This window comes from Chiloscyllium plagiosum, chromosome 18, assembly GCF_004010195.1.
Source record: "Chiloscyllium plagiosum isolate BGI_BamShark_2017 chromosome 18, ASM401019v2, whole genome shotgun sequence".
Lineage (NCBI taxonomy): Eukaryota > Metazoa > Chordata > Chondrichthyes > Orectolobiformes > Hemiscylliidae > Chiloscyllium > Chiloscyllium plagiosum.
Genome location: NC_057727.1, coordinates 20,111,025 through 20,134,397, shown reverse-complemented (window position 1 = coordinate 20,134,397; position 23,373 = coordinate 20,111,025). Strand labels below are relative to the sequence as shown.

At 37.7% G+C, this 23,373-nt stretch overlaps 1 protein-coding gene across 3 annotated transcripts in view; it reads right to left on the bottom strand.

Moving 5' to 3' along the window:
- Window positions 1–23,373, bottom strand: part of iars1 (isoleucyl-tRNA synthetase 1) — a 190,254-nt gene that overhangs the window by 70,072 nt on the left and 96,809 nt on the right. For all 3 annotated transcript variants that reach the window (XM_043707895.1, XM_043707896.1, XM_043707897.1), the window contains exons 17-25: window positions 17,664–17,750; window positions 16,135–16,218; window positions 14,379–14,523; window positions 13,296–13,416; window positions 10,902–10,993; window positions 10,467–10,544; window positions 5,914–6,035; window positions 1,706–1,808; window positions 619–702 (exon numbers count right to left, since the gene is read on the bottom strand). In XM_043707895.1, the coding sequence (XP_043563830.1) occupies window positions 619–702; window positions 1,706–1,808; window positions 5,914–6,035; window positions 10,467–10,544; window positions 10,902–10,993; window positions 13,296–13,416; window positions 14,379–14,523; window positions 16,135–16,218; window positions 17,664–17,750 (916 nt within the window). The remainder of the gene's footprint in view (window positions 1–618; window positions 703–1,705; window positions 1,809–5,913; window positions 6,036–10,466; window positions 10,545–10,901; window positions 10,994–13,295; window positions 13,417–14,378; window positions 14,524–16,134; window positions 16,219–17,663; window positions 17,751–23,373) is intronic.

Sequence of the window (23,373 nt, the reverse complement as noted above, 5' to 3'; positions counted from 1 at the left end):
CTTAAAGCATTTTAATTGTGGTAAAAAATTGAAATCCAAAACCCTTCCTCAAAATAACTTCTAGTCTATCATTTTTGTAAAAATATATTCCTTCTAAAACATTTCAGTAAGCACAAAAGGAGATCAGAGCCACAGTGCAGTATATTAATTATGATAATTAACATTTTCTTTGAATTTAACAGATATTGCAATAAGCTCAAAAAACTTACAGGCATGTTAAAAATGAAAGCGCTGTTTCCAGGGACCCAGTAGCAAGTAGTGTAAATCATAATTTATGACAACCTGCAGATCGGGGTATCTTTTGCTCACCAAATATTGTAGGCCAACTTACACACTAATAACTTTATGCAAACAGCAAATCCCAGCCCATTATGTTATTTTACTATTAGTAAAGTAACATCACATTTTATGGGAAGATGAATCATAAAGAAAGCAATAACTGTTATTTAAAACATTAAAACAGGTGAACATCACAACACATTACTGCATGTAAAAGTATCAATTTTTCAGTTTGGTTAACAATATTTTACTTGACATTACAGGCTAACAGAATTATATATAAAGGCTCAACTTAAAAAGTAATACTTGGATTGATAAAACAAATGCAAATTAAGTTACCTCCAGAATGTATTTCTCTAAGGCTCTAATATCATTAAGTGCTTCTGAATCCTGGTGAATGACCACGACCTCTTTTAAAGGATACTGAAAAATAAATTGAACAAATCTTTCAGCATTGTTTGTAAGGCTACATTTACATGCTAAAACATATAGCCAGTAAAGAAAACAAAAAAAAGGAAAAGAAACAAAATCTGAAAACAGATCATAAAGCCAGACTTTGAGCGAGAAACAAAGCATGGAAAATAATCAAATAATTAAAAACGTGCATAATTTCAGGCTGCTTAATACAGCATACTTTTACTGACATGTTAGGTTAACTATAATGTTGCACATATTGTGAAACACTAACAAGACTTCTTCAATACTTACAGAATCCTTATGCGCATGATTAATGGCACGGTATGTTTAATTTGCTGCCCTTGAACAGCAAATTGACAAATGAAGGATGAGGAAAATCATTTTCTGTGAACCTAAATTGATTGAAAGCTGTAACTGCAAGTACGTGATCTGTATGGGTGGAAAATAAATTCTCTCTAGTAATAAGAGTTGAAATATTCTTTGTTATAAGTGTTCCAGAACTATATTTATCATAGCATCCCTACTGTGGAAGCAGGTCATTGAGTCCACACTGATCTTCTGAAGAGCATCCTACCCAGACCCACTCCTGTAACCCTGCATTTCCCATGGCTAATCTACCTAACCTGCACATCTTTGGTCTGCAGGAGGAAACTGCGGTAACCGGAGGAAACACATAGGTAGAATGTACAAACTCCACACAGACAGACAGTCGTCTGAGGCTGTAATCGAACCCGGGTCCCTGACACTGTGAGACAGTAGTGCCAACTTTGCCAGGGCAGCACAGTATTTAATTGTTTTTAAAAAAAAACTTTGTTTTTTTTTGTAGAAACTCCAAGTAATTGATATGAAGAAATGAAAGGTGTTAACTGACAATACGTTGGTCTGTTGTGATTATCCTGTTTCAGTGGAGTATGCTGAGCACAGAGAGGCAGAGTTTAGTCTCTATAAAGACCAAGAATCAAAAACAAAGCTGCAGCATTACTTTAAATTTCAGATGGTGTGTACAAACCTTAACTGGGAGAGTCTTCCTGTCTCGGATCACTCTTCCAAGTTCAATGACTGACTGCATTTGAGCAACTGCGCCTTCGATACGTTGGTCAATGACAGACTCCCTAAAGTAAATAAGTCAAACAACATTCACAAAAGAAGGGATGAGAAACATACTTTGACCACACTTAACAAAGCAAATTTCAGGAAATTGTTAGAGGAGGATGCAAGCCAAGGACAAGTATAAGAGACCATAAGACATAGGAGCGGAAGTAAGACCATTCGGCCCATCGGGTCCACTCCGCCATTCAATCATGGCTGATGGGCGTTTCAACTCCACTTACCCGCATTCTCCCCGTAGCCCTTAATTCCTTGTGACATCAAGAATTTATCAATCTCTGCCTTGAAGACATTTAGCGACCCAGCCTCCACTGCACTCTGCAGCAATGAATTCCACAGGCCCACCACTCTCTGGCTGAAGAAATGTCTCCGCATTTCTGTTCTGAATTTACCCCCTCTAATTCTAAGACTGTGTCCACGGGTCCTAGTCTCCTCGCCTAACGGAAACAATTCCCTAGCGTCCACCCTTTCCAAGCCATGTACTATCTTGTCAGTATACAAGGGCATAAAACAAATCAGAGTTACATTCTATTCATCCCAAATGTAGTCAAAGACACAAGCTCTGGGAGGCATCGATCAACATTATGATGGAAGAACAGACACAGGCAACCAGAGAATCCACATAAAAATTAAATCATAATTTTTGCATGGTATGCAACATCTCCAAAAACAAATCAGTTACTTGTCACCTCCCAGGAAATTGCTTCCCATCCTTGCTGAAGGAAGATGAAGAACAGGAACAAGACGAGAAGGAAGGTGCAGAACTTACAGGTGCCTTCAATGTACGGAGGTAGCAAAACGTGGAAGGATCTCAAGGTTCTCAGCATGTTGCCAACATTCAGGGCTGTCTGATATTGCCACATTTCAGCTAAACTCCTCTAACTTAGGGGATGCCTGTGAGAACACTGATGATGCAACATGAATCACCTCATCTCTGACTGTCAAAGAAGGATGCTCATCTGCTCAGGGGTTTCACTGACATCATTTATGGACCCTTCATCCCTTGACATTTTGCCTTCCTTTTCCTATATGGCCATTAATAAAAGGAGGTGCGAATAGCTTAAAAGGCGAATAGTCACATTCTAGATTCACAGAACGATTATGGTACAGAAAGATGTCTCAATGTCCACATATGTGGAAGACACTCCAGTAATTCATGCAATGCTCTGCCCAATGCAGTGATCTGTGTTCTGTTATTTCTACCTGGTATCAGATGAGGTGGAGGCAGTCTGCACACTTGTCTAAGCGGTTTAGGTAGGTGCTTTTATCATATGCACCTCAAGAAACTGCTATATCAGTGTCACTGGGCCCTATTGTATAGGAATCTCTTCAATCAGAGGGGCCAAGGTCAGTGGTGATGTTTGTTGCCTTTATTAAGCTACACAACTACTTAGTGATTTGTGCAATTGTACCTCTAGATCCATTTGCTCCTGTACCTCATTTAGATTAGATTAGATTAGATTAGATTACTTACAGTGTGGAAACAGGCCCTTCGGCCCAACAAGTCCACACCGACCCGCCGAAGCGCAACCCACCCATACCCCTACCTTTACCCCTTTAACCTAACACTACGGGCAATTCAGCATGGCCAATTCACCTGACCCGCACATCTTTGGACTGTGGGAGGAAACCGGAGCACCCGGAGGAAACCCACGCAGACACGGGGAGAATGTGCAAACTCCACACAGTCAGTCGCCTGAGTCGGGAATTGAACCCGGGTCTACAGGCGCTGTGAGGCAGCAGTGCTAACCACTGGGCCACCGTGCATTTGTACTTGCCAATGAGAAAGGGAAACTGCAAAGTGGTTAACATACAAATGAAAATTAATTACCATCACAAAGAAAGAAATCAACTGATTGCATCCAATATCACTTAAGTTTAATATAACTGAAATCCTCCATCATAATTGTTATTTTGAATCACCGCCACATTTAATGCAATTTGGGGAATGAATTCTAAATGCCAGGGTGATTCAATAAATTAAAAATAAAATTATTAAAGCCTTTTTTTAAGGCAAATGCAAGCTGCTGATTATTATATGAGAAAAGGATACTTCAATTAGGCTTTAAGTTTTTTTATTATTCATCAGTAGAAACATAAATTATGCTGACAAACATATCCCATCTTAATTTATTGTAGGAGAACATGTGTAAGGGCTATTGCATTGCACATCTAACCATTGCGCAGAACGTATGGTGAGATCACCAATATGTTTTTCTACACATTTCTCTGATTTTCTTTACAATGATTTCACATCTGTTCATAATTTTAGAGTCACAGATCAGTTATCTCTAAAGATCTGTCTTTATTTTTCTTGCATCTCTCATTGTAAACTGAAAATAGAAAATAACTATTTTAAAAAAGGATGGCTGGGACTATTGGCGAACATTTTGAAATCAAATAACCTGACACATATTGTCAGCATCGTTAATGTTCAAACAGTGGTTAAAACATAATTGCTGACAAACTGGAACCAAGACGGTGTGTGGAAATGAAACTTTGTTTGGTACAAGTAGCTGATTGGTCTATGGACGGTGACCAGTTATTGATGGCACAAGTCTTCTGTTTGGTATCAACTATGTGACAATTTCTTGGCTCAGTAAACAGCTTGGGGCTGTGAACACAACACAAAGAAATATAACTTCATCAGAACTCCAGAAAATCTGTTATGTGGAGTAAAAGCAACTTTAAGCCAGCAAAAACAAAGCAGCGTATCTTTCTTTGAACTGTTGTTCTAAATTGTGACTTGTAATTAATAAGGCAGAGACCTTTCATAAGTGAACCAGCCACCCTGGACCTCTTGTAAACCAGTTGTAACGTCTGGAGAAGGATGACTAAGCAGCAGTGTTCTGACCATCACAAGAATCACAACAATCACAGCAACACTTGTGAACAGGAACCAAACTACTTCGCAGTCTTCCCTTCCATCCATAACAACTACACTTGGTTTTTCTGATAGTTTATAGATCTGGAGATGGGTGTTAATAAGGGCATTAATGTTTTAATTAGAAGCGTTATATGGCAATGGCTTATAATTGTTTTCCTACAGCGAGAGTATAACTACTTGTAATAGATAGTAATTTTGGTTGAGAACAGAAATCTGATCCATGCTTTCATTCAGTCAGGGTCTGAAAGTAGGTAAGTTCAGGAATCTTTGTGTCATTTAATTTTTAAAGCTTTTAACTTTTGTGAAGATTTCGGGAAAAATAGGGCTTGATTTCCAGTGCACTACCCGAGTGAGGTTCGACATTTCTCAGATGGTAGAATTTTATGTCTGAGACAGTTAAACTACTTAACTTATAATGGCTTAAAAAGTACCATGTATATTTGGGTTTGTAAAATAAAAACTACCATGTATCTCTAAATTAACAGTGAAAATCCAGACCAAGAAAAACAAGTATAAAATTTACTTTTGTATAAATTATATATAAAAGACATTGGAATAAGAAGGTAAAACTAAATTTCAATATCAACAAGACAAATACAAATGGAAAATATATAAAGGTAAAAGTTACAAAAGAGGAACCTGCAATAGACATTAAAGGATTTCATTTTTTTGGTGCTTTCACACAAACGAAACCACTAATTTTTTAAAACATTTCCACAGTATTGGTATTTAAGCAACAGCATGCAAGTTGAAAATTTGCAAAATATTCTCTGAAAAATAGCTTTAAGAGTTTTAAAGAGTAACCTTTTGAAGCAGCTAGTCAGTAAATATAATTGCTAACAATATTTACAAAGGGTTCAAAGTCATAACATTTATCCTTTCAATTATATGGTGATATTGAAACTGTTGTTTTTAAAGGGCATTTTGCTTTGAGACAATAAATTAAAAGTAGAAATTAAAATGACATAAGCAAGAACATTAAAATGTTTTGGGGTTGATATTTGCCTGTAGTCAAACAATGATCAAGGTAATTTTGCAAAATTATTGTTGACAACAATGTCAATTACACTCATTTTTATTTACATTCATTTCAGCAAAACTGTAAGCTTAATTAACAAATTCAGTTTAATACTCCATTTCGTTGCATCTTCTTTCAAAATTCTGAAAACAAACATGTTATGTTATATAAAATGAATACATTGTCCAATGAGAAAGTATCATACCTCACTTGTGGCAGCATAAGATAGTGAATACTATGTGTATCTTTGTCTGGAACAAAGGATAAGTCTATCAACTGCCTTAAATTCTGGTACATCAGTTCAGTGATGAATGGTGTGAAGGGTGCCTGTAACATCATAATGTTAATATTTGTAGGTTACCACAAAAACAATCTAAACATTCATTGGAATAACCTAACAGGTTTGCCTACAATTTATCAAAACACAACAAGAAATTATTTTATTTTATTATTTGTACTCATGACCTAAATGAAATGCAGCTGTCAGTGTGCAATATTAATTCAAAAGAATATCATTACATTAAGAAAAACTGACAAAGGATGATTATCAATATTGAACTAAGATTTACATAGATAATAATGCTAAACATAGCAGTAATATCCTTTGATGTAGAAGTAGTAATAATATGGTCATTTAGTAAGTAAAACATTTGGGAATTTTTAATTGTTTTAATAATGCTAAAAAAAGGACCAAAGGGACCAAATTTGTCTAAGTACAAAAACCTTCTTCAAGTGACATTTTGATCCTGGGCCTGGAAACGGCACCAACTATTACCAATCAAACTTGAAGGCTGTGTAGCACATCAAAGAATAAAGACCAAGATAAGAGAGGAGCTAAGGGGGTTCCAAAAAGAAAATGGCACTGTATGCAAATCTATACAGGCAGAATACTGCTTTTGTGGGAGGTGCTGCCGACCACAAATTAACTAAATCCTCGATGGATAGGGTCTGGTATTCTGTTTGGGAGAACGGAGAGACTGAAACCGGGACAGAATGACAGAATAGATTGCTACATCAATGAACTAAATGAAGGAACTGAGGGCATTCTGGCTAAGTTTGCAGATGATACAAAGTTAAGTAGAAGGACAGGTGGCATTGAGGAGGTGGGAAGGCTGCAAAAAGATCTGGACAAGTTAGGAGAGTGGGCAAAGAAATGGCAGATGGAGTACAGCATGGGCAACTGTGATGTCATACACTTCGGTAGGAAGAGTAGAGGCATGGACTATTTTCAAAAATGGGAAGAAAATTCAGAAGTCTAAAGTGCAAAGAGACTTGGGAGTTCTCGTCCAGGATTCTCTCAAGGTAAACTTCCAGTAGTTAAAAAGGCAAATGCAACAATGGCATTTATTTTTATATGACTTGAATATAAAAGCAGGCATGTACCTGTGAGGTTCGGTAAAGCTCTGGTCAGACCACATTTGGAGTATCGTGCGCAGTTTTGGGCCCCTTATTTCAGGAAAGATATACTGGCCTTGCAGCATGTTCAGAGGAGGTTTATGAGAATGGCCTCAGGAATGAAAAGATGAGGAACGTTTGAGGACTCTGAGTCTCAAGAAGGATGACAGGGCATCTAATTGAAACTTACAATTTCAATTTTATGGCCTGGACAAAGTAGATGTTGGGAAGATGTCTCCATAGGCAGGAGAGACTAGGAAATGAGGGCATAGTCTTCAGTAAAGGGAAGACCTTTTAGAATGGAGATAAGGAAAAACTTATTCAGCCAGAGAATGGTGAATCCACTGTAGGCCAGGTCACTGAGTATATTTAAGACTTAGATAGGTTCTTGACTATCAAAGGGATCAAGGGTTACGGGGAGAAAGTGGGAGAATGGGGTTGATTGAATGGGCTAATTTCTGTTTTATGGTCTGACGATCTCAATGACAGGCAGTCTTTGTTGCATCTGCTATTTTATGATGTGATCAGACTGATGTGACTTACTGTCAATTCATGTTTAATTTGCATTTATGATGTTTCATGTTAAAAAGATACAAAAGGTGAAATCTCATTTGACATCATGATGCTGGGTCATTTGGTAAATTTGTCTTTTCTGGTTTACAGATCCCCTAGGATCCTAACACTAGCAGTGAGTATTGCTATGACTAAGTAAAATTTGATAATTGGATAAAAATGCCCAGTGTCTGACCACACATAAATGTGGAAATCCAGAAATCTCTGTTGGATATAACCTGGACATGCTATGATCTGACAGAATCTTACTGACAGAATCAGACTAAAATCAACATTGGTATGAAATTATGGTATTTTTCCCATTACCAACTAATGACACCAGAAGACAATAGATCTGTTGCATTCAGGAGTACTGATTTTATCTGTTAAAAAACAGTAGATAAGTACCGAGAAATAACTCCACTGTCCTGAAAACGGCATTTTACAATGGTTTTCCTACTGGGATATTTTAACAAAGTTAAACTTTTTTGTCCACTTTTTCTTTTCTTTTATAATTCCATGTAATTTTTGATTCATTCATGGCTGGATGAATATTTGATGTCTATCCCAAGTTGCTTTTGTGAAGGTGATAGTGAACCACTACAATCCATTTGGTGGAGGTACATAATGGCTTAGGGAGAGCACTACATGATTTTGACCAAATGACACTGAAGGAAACAATGTACTTCCAAGTCAGGGTGGCTTAGAGAGGAATGTAGAAGTGGTGGTGTTCTTATTATCTGCTGCTGCTGTCTTTCTAGATGGGAGTGATCACGTGTTTGGATAGCGCTGTCTATGGAATCATTGTGAATTTCTATGGTATATCTTGTAAATGGTGCAGTGCTGCTACTGAGAAGGGTGAAGGGAATGAATGTTTGTGGATGTGGTGCATATCAAGCAGGCTGCCTTGTCTTGGATGGTGTCAAGTTTCTCAACGTTGTTGGAGCTTCATTAATCCAGGTAAGTGGGGTGTATTGTGTCATATTCCTGGCTGGTACCTTGTAGATGTTAGGCAGGCTTTGGGGAGTCAGTTTCTATAAACACAGTATTTATATGACTGGTCCAATTCAATTTCTGATCTAAACAAAGAGCAGTACAGCACAGGAACAGGCTGTTCAGCCCAGCAAGCCTGCAGCAATGCATGTACCTTTCTAAATTAAAACCTTTTGCCTCGACATGATCCTTATTCCTCTATTCTTTGCTTAATCATGTATCGGTCAAGATGGTTCTACCACCTCCTTTGGCAGCACATTCCAGGAACTTAACACCCTCTATTAAAAAAATCTTGTCTCACATCTCCTTTAAACTTCCCTACTTTTATCTAAAATTTATGTCCCCAAAAATTGATATTTCTACACTGGGAAAAACACTCCAACAAATCCAATCTATCCATGCCTCTCATAATTTTGTAAACTTCTATCAGATCATACCTGTCTCCAAAGTTCAAGTGAAAACAAACCAAGTTTGTCCAATCTCTTCTCATGGCTAAATACCCTTCAAACCAAGCAATATTCTGAGAAACCATTTCTGTACCCTCTTCAAAGCCTCCAAATCCTTTTAATACTGTGGTGACCAAAACTATACATATTATTCCAAATGTGGCCTGACTAAAGTTTTATACAGCTGCAATATAACTTGCTAATTTTAATACCCTGAATGACAAAGGCAAGTATGCCATATGCCATCCTGACCACCTTATCCACTTCTGTTACCTCTTTCAGATACCTTTCTATGTGAAAGTTTCTAAGGGTTGTGCCATTTATTGCATATTTCCCTCCTGTACTAGACCTTCCAAAATGCATCACCTCACATTTATCCAGATTAAATTCTATCTACCATTTATCCAAATCCTGCTGCATCCTCTGGCAATCTTGCTCACTATTCGCAAGTGTGTGAAAACTGTACTAGCTAACTTAATACTGAAATTAGCTTCCAATGGTTATAAATAATCAGTTTTTGCCAAACTATTTCGGTGTAAAATAGAAAACTGTCACTCTCAAATATTCCAAACACACAAGGCTTTAAGAAATTTGAGGACAGGTTTCTCCTTTATATCCTTTTTCTCTAAAAACTGGAACTAAAATGAAACATAATGGATGTCCGTGCAACTATTCAACAACATATCTAGACCACGATTGCAACTATTAATGAGCAAAGTAAAAAGCCTAATTTGCAGTCAATAGCTGAAAAAAATTTGAGCTCCTGGTGGCCAAGCTCAATTAAATCATGTTTAAAAACTCTGACATGTAACAGTTTCATTGTATGTGGAAGTTATGATATGCTTGTTATTATAATACTTTACCTGGGTCAAGAGGATCCACTACAACCTAAGTGAAAAAATTATCCAAATCTCAGACATCCATGGTCCTAAGTAATTGTAAGACCGTACACATGCATATTTAGTTAACAAAATTCAGTGAGCTAAAATAAATTTATTCACAAAAGAGCTAATAATCTTAAAACAAGCAAAGGACTTCTTTGAAAAGATCTCTCAGGAGCTCAAGTAGAAAATACATCAAATAGATGAGGATCAATAACAGTGGAATTTTAATCACATAACTATTATGTTACTCATAATCAGAAAAAAACATGATTTAAAAGGCAATTGTTGAACTGATGCAATGTGTTGCATGTGCATAACGAGAAGTTTATATGTGGAAAGAGTTAAAAAATGAGACATTAAACAACTACAGTAGCGTCTTATCTGAGGGAAAGGCAAGGAAAACAGGCAAAAGTGAGCAATTGTTTGACAGTTATACAAATTTCAGATGCAATCATCATAAAAGTAAGATTACTGTTAAGTTTTCATACCATCAGCCGACACATGCAGAACAAAACACTGAACAGGGTCTCCAAAGTCTTTTGGCAATCTTCAACACCATTTTCACCCTACCAAAGAGGAATTGTAAGCAGAATTACTAAATAAATTCTCTCTGAAATGAGAAAGCAATGATTGTTAAACATTAGTTCCTTTTTAAAAAGTTGGGCTATCTAACAGCAGTTTTAAGGAAAGATGTTCTATGCCCCATTCAATACTAATAACTATTAAATCCCGTCACTAACAAAAACCTAAATTTAATCTGTAAATTACCCCACTGATACTGAAATTCCAGTTCATGACCAGGTCTCAATCACCTATGGTAGAGAAACTACACACAAAATCAAGGGGAGCCACTTCTCTTTTATTTAAATCGTAAGAAAGTTAATAAAGATGATTTCCACTCAAGGAAATTAAAAGTTTCCTACCTTTAACCTTCTGCGGTTCATTCGAACATACCAATTTGTCAGTAAGTCCACAAATTTGACTAGTCTTGGCACCACAGTGTAAAGCCTGTATGCTGTAATGGAAAGGGTTTCTTTTTGAAAACTAATTGACAATATGAATGCAAATTTGAAGGTTTCACATTTTAATGTGATTAGGTCACATATAAATAATGAATGGGCATGAAAGTGCACTTTTAACATTTTTTCCCTAAATATCAAGTTAACTTCCAACTGAAAAGTTACAGGTTACAGATACTAACAAAGCATAATGCCCAAAGCAGTTTATGCTTCAGGATTAGACAAGCTGAGATATGGAGGTCTTAGACAAGTGGTCAGAGGCAACCAAGTGTTATTTTCCCCAAAAGGATTATGAATTTAGGCAAGATTGCAGCATATTGCAGGGATTCAGGTTGGGAATTTCAGGATATGGGACAAGACTGGAAATACTCTGCCACTGATGGTACAGCATGGATACAGGAAGAGAGCAGACTATCCCATGCAGAACAGTTGGAATAGTTGAGAGTGAATCTCAGGGAGTATTCATGGATGTTACGCTGGTTGATGTTAGAAGGGTGAAATCAAAAAGGAAACTGAAGAGGATGGAGATGGTTTCAAATTTGATGTATTGGGTATTGCAATAACTTTCAGTTGGATAATGTTTAGGCAATGAAGGCAAGCTCTGGGTGACATGTTTATCCATGGTAGTGGTCAGGAGATGCATGAGAAGGGCCCTAAAAAAAAAAATCAAATCAGACAGTAACAAAAATACAAAGTAAGTATCAATAGCACAGAAGATCAAGTAGGTACAATGACATAAAATGATCACGAAATGGAAATAGTTTTCCTGGTGGATTGCACAGAAGGATCGACGCTCCTTTCAAGTCAAGGAACCAAGGGCACAAAACATTGTGTTGAATATGAAAAAAGAGGGATAGAAGCTGTTGGATTGGGAGGGAGATGATTTGGGAGGGAGATGATTCGGGAGGTATTAACAGCACCACTTCAAAGAGACAAATCAATCAAATTTCTGGTTTAATTTAGTTAAATGATGGAGCTGAATAGGCATAGGCAAACTCAACAGTTCCATAAGAAGCAGAGATGTTTCATGGCACTTTATTTCCTTCAGCAAGCTTTCCTTCAGTGTAGCATCTTTTGTGACCTCAGGACAGTCCAAAACATTTTACAGCTAATGATGCACTTTTAAATTGAAGTCACTGTTGTAATGCGGGCAATGCAGCAGTCAATTTTCCACACAGCAAGGTGCAACAAACTGCAACGTGACAACAACCTGTTTTTTATAACATTGATTCCAGGATGGAGGACATGTTGCGGCTGTACAGGACATTAGTTTGGCCACTTTTGGAATATTGCATGCAATTCTGGTCTCCCTCCTAAAGGAAGGATGTTGTGAAACTTGAAAGGGTTCAGAAAAGATTGACAAGGATGTTGCCAGGAGCGTTGCAGGCTGAGGGGTGATTTTATAGAGGTTTATAAAATCATGAGGGGCATGGATAGGGTAAACAGACAACATCTTTTCCCTAGGTGGGGAAGTCCAGAACTAGAGGGCATAGGTTTAGGGTGAGAAGGGAAAAATTGAAAAGGGACCTAAGGGGCAACTTTTACATGCAGTAGGTGGCGTGTGAATGGAATGAACTGCCAGAAGTGGTGGTGGAGGTTGGTACAATTACAACATTTAAAAGGCATTTGGATGGGTATATTAATAGGAAGGGTTGAAAGGGATATGGGACAAATGCTGGCAAATGGGACTAGATGAGGGTGGGTATCTAGTCCGCATGGACGAGTTGGACCAGAGTCATTGAGATGGACCTGAAAACATGGAAGGATTCCCCTGCTCTTTTACAAAATTATGCCATGAGATCTTAATTTGAGACAACAGAGATTATCATGGTTCAATGTTATATTGTTTCATCCGAAAAATAGCATCTCCAAAAATGTGGCATTTCCTTAGTATTGCAATGGAATGTCAATTTATTTGCTCAAATTCCTGGATTGGGGCTCAAGTCCATATTCTCCTGATTCAGAACAAAGGTGAGCTTTGACTGGCATTTAGAATCATAAAGGAAAAAGAAACAGGATTTTGCACAATTTAGAAAGATATGAATTTAGATGGGAATTTATGAATTGTTTTTAAAAAGGCGACATAGACCTGGACGATGGTGAGAGTTGAATTAGCTGGACTTTTTTTTTCGCACCTTCATTAGGATGTTCAAATTACTGAGTGTATACTGCAAAAATAAAAAGGAATTATTAACCCTGCACAAAATATCATGGAAAGGAATATATCAAACATGATTGAAAGGTAGTTAAGGGAATTTTATGTTTTTCTTTAAATAATGCCTCTATTTTTAGGATTACCTTCCATTTCTGCCTTTAAAAACCGAATGAGTGATTGTGTAAACGAAAGTATCCATTTATCCATAATGTTATCACTGTCCTCAATGGTACTTTCGTTGAAAAGAAATTGGATACCTTCTTCCTGGAATGAGAAATTTAACAACAGTTTAAAAATAACTGAGCAATCTACAGTAAACATCACACTCCAATTTAACAACTTCACATTTAAAGATTTAATTATGACATTAAGCTAATATTTCAATCTACACATTTCTATATACGTGGGTAGAAGCACACTGAAAAATAAATCCTGCAAATGTAAATATTGTTATAGATAATTTGTTATGAAGGTGTACTGTACCTTTAAGAGAGAGTGGAAATTGGCACAGACCTAGAGAGGCACAGAGTGTGCTGAAATATTTAAAAATGTAACATTTGGTTGTGAAACAAATAGTTGGAGCTGCATTGCAATGGTGCCATGATGCAAATTCAAATTTGGCCAATCAATTTAAATTATGCCCCAAGATATAAAAATCCAATTGAATTTGAATGTTACCGCTTTGGATGACAACAAACCAATGAGATAGTCTGATGTTTTGGGGTACATAAAATTGGACATTTTGAACAGTTAGCCAGAGTAGCAAAGAGCACCAATGATACATGGCCTGCCGAGCTTCTCTCTGAAAGGTACCTTTCCATATGAAATTTATGAAACAAAAGACCAAAGAAAAGACCCAGAAAAGTACAGATGAAGATATCAAGGGAAAAGCGACAACTGGCTGGTATTGAAATTTGACTTTTTTCTGTTAAACTTAATTGGGAGGTTTTATTGGATCAGTATATTGCTGTAGAGTGGGAAGCAGATAAATTGATCAGACAAAGGAGGACTACTCTGTAGATTGTTGTTGTTTAATGTTCTTGTGTTTCTTGGAGTTGAAGAATAAATCGTTAAATATTTTTGACATAGAGGGATTTTTGCAGCTCTTTGTCACTCATACTTTAACAGATTATGAGGTAAGGTGAGCTTTTCAGTGGGTCAAATTCAAATTAGCAGAAAAGTTTACCATGTGTCGTAACAAATTGCATGGAAATGTTCCCCTTTACCTTGTGCAATCTCTGAACGTTCTGAACAAGGAATCTGTATGCATTGTACCAAGGCAAGAAAACATCCTTCAGAACATCTCTCACTCCTTCCTCTTTAAAGCGTAAGTTTTCTGCTCTTACAACTGGGGAATTAATAAGGTATAGCCTACAAAAAGAACATTTACACAGTTCATGAAAAATGGCACATCTAGTCAAACCCAGAGTTAAAACTGTGTCTATACTAAACTTCTGAAAAACACTGTAAACAGTAAAAAGTTTTCAAATGTTAACTCAATTATTATTGCAGGCTATCCTGCTTTTAAAAGTAACATCAATGAGTAATCTGCAATAGCACCATATACAAATTAAAATAATGAGAAACTCATGATAAATTAACTTATCTTCAAAGGTGTGCCTTTCTTCAAAATAGTCTGGTAGTAATTATATTGCTTTTCACATCATTAAAATAGATTAAATATAAATTGTTAAACATTTAAAATAAACATTCAGTAAAATAATGTTACTACATCTCACCTATTCGACAGAATTCATAATTTACAGAAAATACTCAATCAAAGTGTATTTTATTTTGAGGCAGATGATGTCATGTTACATTAGGATTTCAATCACAAATTGGCAGTTTAATGATGTTTAACAGACTTTACCTTCTGGGTCAGTCGAAACTTTAACATAATGTGACAGATTATTTCCATGTAAAATGTATTACTTATAATTGAGCAGTATTTATTAGAAAGTCCAATATTTTCAATAGGAAATTTGCTGACATTAGTTTCCTACAACTATTATCTTTATAATCATCTCTTTTCAAAAACCATGTGTCTAAAGGATCAAATCAATGCGCAAAAGAAAAAAAACTTTGAAACATATATATGCACAAAGTTAATAATAACTTACATTCATGAATATTTTAAGTCATAGTATGATGGTGTGACATTTCAAATTGACCAGAAGATTTTTCATTTCAACAAGAGATTTTTTTTAGGAGTATTTAAATAAAGTGACTTATTCAACCTAAGTACTTAGTCATAATGCAGAAAGCAGCAGCTCTGCAGTTGGTTTCAGCATAAACTGTCCACATCATGCAGTGTATATGATTTATTGTGAAGCAAGGTGCAACCAGAAGTGCATTAAATAACAATCGAAAACAAAAAAAAAATGTAAGTTTGGATTCTGCTCATGGTCATAGCCTAAAGTCATATCTTATAATGTGAACATTAGCAAAATACATTAGAATACTAGTTGATAGGCCTAGAAAGATGGAATAATGTTGAATAGGTATTGATCTGTCGAACTGTCATGGGATATAAAGGGAAGAAACATTTGAAAAGTTAAGAAGGGATAAGGAATTTCTGTATAAACCACAATCTGTTAAAACACAGGCATACTTAAGTTATGGTAAATTAGAATTGACTCCAAAGTTTGAGTGCTATTTTGAAATATTTTAATGGATGAGGAGAAACAGAAGTGCTAAGAATGTGATAAAATTGACAGATTATCTTGACAAATTGATAATCTGAACCTCCCTCATTACACTTGATTACTCAAAGTGATGTGTTAATGCTTCAGTTTTGCCTTTGGCACATCCAATTTATCATCTGAATTGCTAAATGAGAAAAAAAAGTCGTGATAGTCACATGATACAATGCAGTAGTTGTTGACCAATGGGAATCTCTCATGCTGAAGGTAGTAGGTCAATATTGCTCAGAAAAAGGCTTAAAACACCATGTACACTGTCACGAGATGATGTACATTTTACCTCAGTGCATCTGCGCCATAACTGTTGACAATTTGCATTGGATCAGGGTAGTTCTTTTTGCGTTTACTCATTTTCTGACCATCACTAAATAGGAGAACAGAAACATGATTCACTAATTGCATTTTATTAATTTCATGCATATCTGAATTGAAAATAAAGAAACATTACAAGTACACAAAATTTATTTCAAGATTTTTTTTAATCAAGGCAGCTATATCTTCTATAGGGCGGCATGGTGGCACAGTGGTTAGCACTGCTGACTCACAGTGCCAAAGACCCGGGTTCAATTCCCGCCTCAGGCGACTGACTGTGTGGAGTTTGCACATTCTCCCCGTGTCTGCGTGGGTTTCCTCCGGGTACTCCGGATTCCTCCCACAGTCCAAAAATGTGCAGGTTAGGTGAATTGGCCATGCTAAATTGCCCATAGTGTTAGGTGACGGGATAAGTGTAGAGGAATGGGTCTGGGTGGGTTGCGCTTCGGCGGGTTGGTGTGGACTTGTTGGGCCGAAGGGCCTGTTTCCACACTAAGTAATCTAATCTACTTCCCAATTCCAATTCTGATGAGATCATGTCAATGGTGAAGTTAGCTTCAGAGGTTTTTTTTTCTTTGTAAAATTAACTTTTTTTTGGCAAAATTCTTCCCTGAGGAATTAAATATTATATTGATTCTCTTCAAGCCCAGTTTTCACTTCCATTAAATCTACCCTCAATTCTACAGATTAAATTACTTTAAAAAAACACTCTCTATAGACATGGCATGTAGGCGTTACAAATATTTAAAAAAAAACTTTACAGAAAGGCTACCATTCACTGTATTATAATTTCCTCCATTTTGTCAGAAAACAAATATTCATGAAAGCCTTGAGAATATGACCCAGTTAATTCCATTGCAGGAAGTGAAATTAATTTGATGTGATCAAGGCCAATTGCTTTTGACTTCCAGAATCATTAACATGCAGAGAAACTTAAACAAATTTTCAGCATTACTTTTTGACAACTCTGAACAGATTCTATCCCTCTCATATTATCATTTGTTTCAACAGTTTCTAACTGTGCCACAGTGCAAGATCAATACTTCCCATAGCCTGCCATAAATATTTGAACAGTTAATACGAGGATAATGTTTGGAACTGAATGAGCCCAAAGCTTTTTCAGCCTTTTGCCTCATATCATCCTCCACCAGCCACACCTGCCAATCCAAACCTACAAGTACCTCCAAGTGCGAAGTTAGCTGACCAAGCACAGAAATGGGTAAAATTACAGTAATATGCCACCTAGACTAGAACAGCTGCTTAGGAAAATCAGACATAGCATTAACTTGACTGTAACCAGTGTAAACTAACAGTTTGATCATTTAGTGATGAGTAATTACTGTTTATACATCCAAAACATTAACCAGAACATGGATACTTAAGAGAAAAATGTTTCAATTTTAAGAGATAATTATGCTGCTAACCCATATTATAACATCTAATAATACTATAATTTTAATGGTTATTGACATGGAAAGAAGTTAAACAAGGTCATACCTTGCCAGTACTAGACCATTGACTATTACATTCCTGAAAGGTGGCTTGCCAAACAGAGCAGTAGACAGTACCAGTAGGGTATAAAACCTAGAAAAATGATTTATGCAGTTAGAAGGTCTGAGCATTTTTTTCTGTTACATTATTGGTTTCTGATTAAAAGAACATCAGTGTCTTACAGTCATATCCTACAATACAATATTTCACTAAGTGAACTACATTTCTTCTTTGATATAAGAGAAGCAGGAGAAGACTGCTTGACCTTTGAGCCCCTCCACGATCAATAAATTCATGGGTCATTTCTTATCCACACCATTATTTTAATTCCCTTATTTGTCAAAGATCTATTAATCTCGGCACAGAATATACTCAACAGCCCTTTGAGAAGAAAATTTTAAAAATCTGCGATCATTTAAGAAACTGCACGTAATTTCAGTCATAGAGTCACAGAGATGAACAGCATGGAAACAGACCCTTTGGTCCAACCTGTCCATGCCGACCAGATACCCCAACCCAATCTAGTCCCACCTGCCAGCACCCGGCCCATATCCCTCCAAACCCTTTCTATTTATATACCCATCCAAATGCCTCTTAAATGGTGCAATTGTACCAGCCTCCACCACTTCCTCTGGCAGCTCATTCAATACACATATCACACTGTGTGAAAAAGTTGCCCCTTAGGTCTCTTTTATATCTTTCCCCTCTCACCCTAGTTCTGAACTCCTCCACCCCAGGGAAAAGACTTTGCCTATTTCCTCTATCCATGCCCCTCATAATTTTGTAAACCTCTATAAGGTCCCCCTCAGCCTCCGACGCTCCAGGGAAAACAGCCCCAGCCTGTTCAGCCTCTCCCTATAGCTCAAATCCTCCAACCCTGGCAACATCCTTGTAAATCTTTTCTAAACCCTTTCAAGTTTCACAACATCTTTCCGATAGGAAGCAGACCAGAATTGCATGCAATATTCCAACAGTGGCCTAACCAATGTCCTGTACAGCCGCAACATGACCTCCCAACTCCTGTACTCAATACACTGACCAATAAAAGAAAGCATACCAAACGCTGCCTTCGTTATCCGATCTACCTGCGACTCCAGTTTCAAGGAGCTATGATCCTGCACTCCAAGGTCTGTTTGTTCAGCAACACTCCCTAGGACCTTACCATTAAGTGTATACGTCCTGCTAAGATTTACTTTCCCAAAATGCAGCATCTCGCATTTATCTGAATTAAACTCCAACTGCCACTTCTCAGCCCATTGGCCCACCTGGTCAAGATCCTGTTGTAATCTGAGATAACCCTCTTCGCTGTCCACTACAATTCCAATTTTGGTGTCTTCTGCAAACTTACTAACTGTACCTCTTATGCTCGCATCCAAATCATTTATGTAAATGACAAAAAGTAGAGGACCCAGCATTGATCCTTGTGGCACTCCACTGGTCACAGACCTCCAGTCTGAAAAACAACCTTCCAACACCACCCTCTGTCTTCTCCCTTTGAGCCAGTTCTGTATCCAAATGGCTAATTCTCCCTGTATTCCATGAGACCTAACCTTGCTAATCAGTCTCCCATGGGGAACCTTGTTGAATGCCTTACTGAAGTCCATATAGATCACATCTACCGCTCTGTCCTGATCAATCCTCTTTGTTACTTCTTCAAAAAAACTCAATCAAGTTTGTGAAACATGATTTCCCACGCACAAAGCCATGTTGGCACTCCCGAATCAGGCCTTGCCTTTCCAAATACATGTACATCCTGTCCCTCAGGATTCCCTCCAACAACTTGCCCATCACCGAGGCCAGGCTCACCGGTCTATAGTTCCCTGGCTTGTCCTTACCGCCCTTCTTAAACAGTGGCACCACATTTGCCAACCTCCAGTCTTCCGGCACCTCACCTGTGACTATCGATGATACAAATATCTCAGCAAAAGGCCCAGCAATCACTTCTCTAGCTTCCCACAGAGTTCTCAGGTACACCTGATCAGGTCCTGGGGATTTATCCACCTTTACCCCTTTCAAGACATCCAGCATTTCCTCCTCTGTAATATGGACATTTTGCAACATGTCACCGTCTATTTCCTTACATTCTTTATCTTCCATAGCCTTTTCCACAGTAAATACTGATGCAAAATACACATTTAGTATCTCCCCCATTTTCTGTGGCTCCCCACAAAGGCCACTTTCTGATCTTTGAGGGGTAAGTATACTCCTACTGTCTTTATACTCTAAGGATTCACTCGATCTATCCTGTCTATACCTTATATGTGCTTCCTTCTTTTTCTTCATCAAACCCTCAACTTCTTTAGTCATCCAGCATTCCCTATACCTACCAGCCTTTCCTTTCACCCTGACAGGAATATACCTTCTCTGGATTCTCGTTATCTCATTTCTGAAGGCTTCCCATTTTCCAGCTGTCCTTTTACCTGCGAACATCTGGCCCCAATCAGTTTTCGCAAGTTCTTGCCTAATACCATCAAAATTGGCCTTTCTCCAATTTAGAACTTCAACTTTTAGATCTGGTCTACACTTTTCCATCACTATTTTAAATCTAATAGAATTATGGTCGGTTGGTTGTTTCTTCTGTGACTTTGACCCCTTATCCTTAGCTCCCTAAGCAGAGGAAATATTCTACTGGTGTCTACCCTATCAAATCCTTTTAACGATTATGTATCGATCTCAAAAGATCACTTCTTACTCAAAACACTCGGCAATATTAGTTCCTGTCTACTCAATGCCTATTCATTGTACAATCATGCCATTCCAGGAACCAGCCATGCAAACTTTATTTTGTGAATAGTCTCTCCTTTCATTGTTTCCACTGCTAACAGATAACAAAATAATTTACAGAAGTGCTACCAGAATTAAGAGGATACAACCATCATGAAAGAGTGAATAAGGGGCGGGCTCTTCACATCAAAATCAGTGAGGCGACGTTTGAGTCCTTGAAAATTATGAAGGATTTGCCACATAGGTGTCAGCTGAATTTTTCCACTCATTAGAGAATCCTAAACTCGGCAACAATTGGATAGTCGCTAAGTAGCTATTCTTACAACTTGGATTACTTAAGGCAACCAGTAGAGATGCATTTAAGGGGTAATGAGACATTTGTTTGAGACAGAAGGAAATAGGGCTAGACTTAAACAAAGGTTCAAAGACATTCATATGGAGCATTAACACCAGTACAAACCAGTTGGACTGAATGTCCTGCTTATTTGCTGTTAATTGTATATATTTCATCAGCTCATTTTTTTTTAAACAAGAACAAAAAAACAGCTGCTCTTTTCTCGCTGCTCAAGAACAGGATTTGTCAAAATAGGCACCAATGGTTCCTCAATTTTGAATTAGTTTGGGTCAAAAGATTACAGTGAGCCAATTCTGTCACCAGTTATCTGTCTTGCTAGGGGAAATGCTTTCGCACCACCACTAGATTGAAGATGCCACTACAGCACAAACTCAGACAGGCATTACAAATGCACATGTAGAAACTTAAATGAAAATACAATGAAAAGGGGGAAATGTAATGTACGATTTTAACTTGGGGACTGAACTATTTACACATCCCAGTCAATTATCTCCCAACTTCTAAACCTGCTTCATTTTAAAACATGACGCGTTCCCCTTCATGTGCAATGCCACAAACGATTAACAAATTATTTCTAACCACCGCCACACATTTACACTTAAGTAATTCTACTTAAAATCAATGATTTTTTTTAAAAATTGACGCAATTAGATGGAGATTATTTGCTCAAAAATCCAAAGTATGAATATATTTAAAGTCGGTATTGCAGTTTATTTCATTAGAATACATCCGGTTCTTCAATAAATTGGAGGAAATGTATTCAATCTCCAATAAACATTTTTCTTACCAATATTTTCCTTTTGTTACAAATATTGGTCAAAGTGGTTGTGTTTTAATATCAGGATCTGAATAGTCATGAATAGTACAGAATACTGTGCAATTATCAGCAAAAATATCCCCATTTCTGAACTTGTGATGGGGGGAAATCATTGGATGAAGCAGCTGAAAATGCTCAGGATACTGCTCTGAGGAACTCCAGCAGAGATGCCCTGCAACTGAGGTGACATACCTATAAAAGCCAAAATCATCGTCTTATGTGCCAGGAATAGAACTCTAATCAACACAATCTCGCCCCCACCCTGATTCCCATTGACGCCAGATTGTTAGAGCTTCCTGCTGCCACAATGGTCAAATGTGGGTCTTGGGATCAAGAGCAATCACTCTCACCTCATCTCTGGAATTCAGCTGTTTTGTCCAAGTCTTCAATAAGGCTGTAATAAGATAAGGAACTGAGAGGCCCAGCAGAACACAGACCGAATATCAGTAAGTAGGCTACTACTAAGCAAGTCTGCTTGACTGTACTGCTGATGACACCTTCCATCACTTTACTGAAGATCGAGAGTAGACTGATGGGACAGTTATTGGCCAGGATTGATTTGTCATGTTTTACCTATCAGGTAGACGCTAGGGCTGTAGCTGTACCTGAAATAGCTTGGCTAGACATGTAGCAAGATCCAGAACCCAAATCTTCAGAACTACTGTCATATTATTATCGGGGCCCAAAGCCTTTGCAGTATTCAGTGGCTCCACATGGAGTGAATTGAACTGGCTGAAGACTCACATCTGTGACACAGGAGACTCCTGGAGGGGGCTGAGTTGTATCATCCATTTGCACTTTGAGATGAAGATTGTTGCAAATGCTTCAACCTTAATTGTTTTCACTGATTTGCTTGGCTGCTCCATTATTGTGGATAGGGATATTTGTTTAGTCTTCTTTTGGAGTTGTTTAATTCTCTATCAGTGTTCAAGATTGAATGTGCCAGGACTGTAGAGCTTAGTGTTGAGGAGCTGGAATCCAAGCTGCAAATATTGTGACACATCAGAGAAGGAGAAAGTTACCTTGACACTATGGTCCAGAGGTCACATTCCTCACGACTAGATAATTCAAAATCGGCCTATGACCAGGGAAAGGAGGGTGTGATCGCAGATGAGGCAGGAATGAGGACCCAGGGGTTTCAATTGAGGAACATCAGTCCCTGCTGCTACCTAAAGTTATGATGTATTTTAAAGCTGTGTAGATGAGAGTGGAGTCTGCAGGAACGATGAACAAACAGACCACATTGTTTTAATACATTCAAGTGGGAGGAAGAAACAGAAATGTAGTAGTAATAGTGACATATGAAGAAGTTTGTTTGCTTTGGTGTATGATTCTGCTGCTATTGATGGCCTGCAGCATCTTGATTTGCTTGATCTGTTCAAAGTCTCTCCCAGGTAGCTCAGTGAAAGTGCCACACAATATGAAGGACTGTGCTGCGATTACAGATACTGTTGTAGCCAGTTGCATCTGTAGCAGGCAGACTGGCAAGGAGTACATATGCTTTTCCCTCCTTTTAGCTCCCTTAGCATCTGCCACATATCGTATCAAGCAACAACATTCTTTTGGAGTCAATCAGTTCAGTCAGTAGTGGTGCTGCTGAGCCAATCTTGGGGATAGACTTTGAAGTGCCCCACCCTGGGTACATTTTCTGCACCTTTGCCATTGTTCACAATGAGAGCATCCTCCGTTGTGTGAAGTGGCACTATCACCGTACTACACGAGATAGACTTCCTTTAAGTGGTGCCTAACACCAGATTAGTACAGATACTGAGGGTGGGACATGCTCGTCAGTTGGAGGTTTCCTTATCCATGTTTGACTT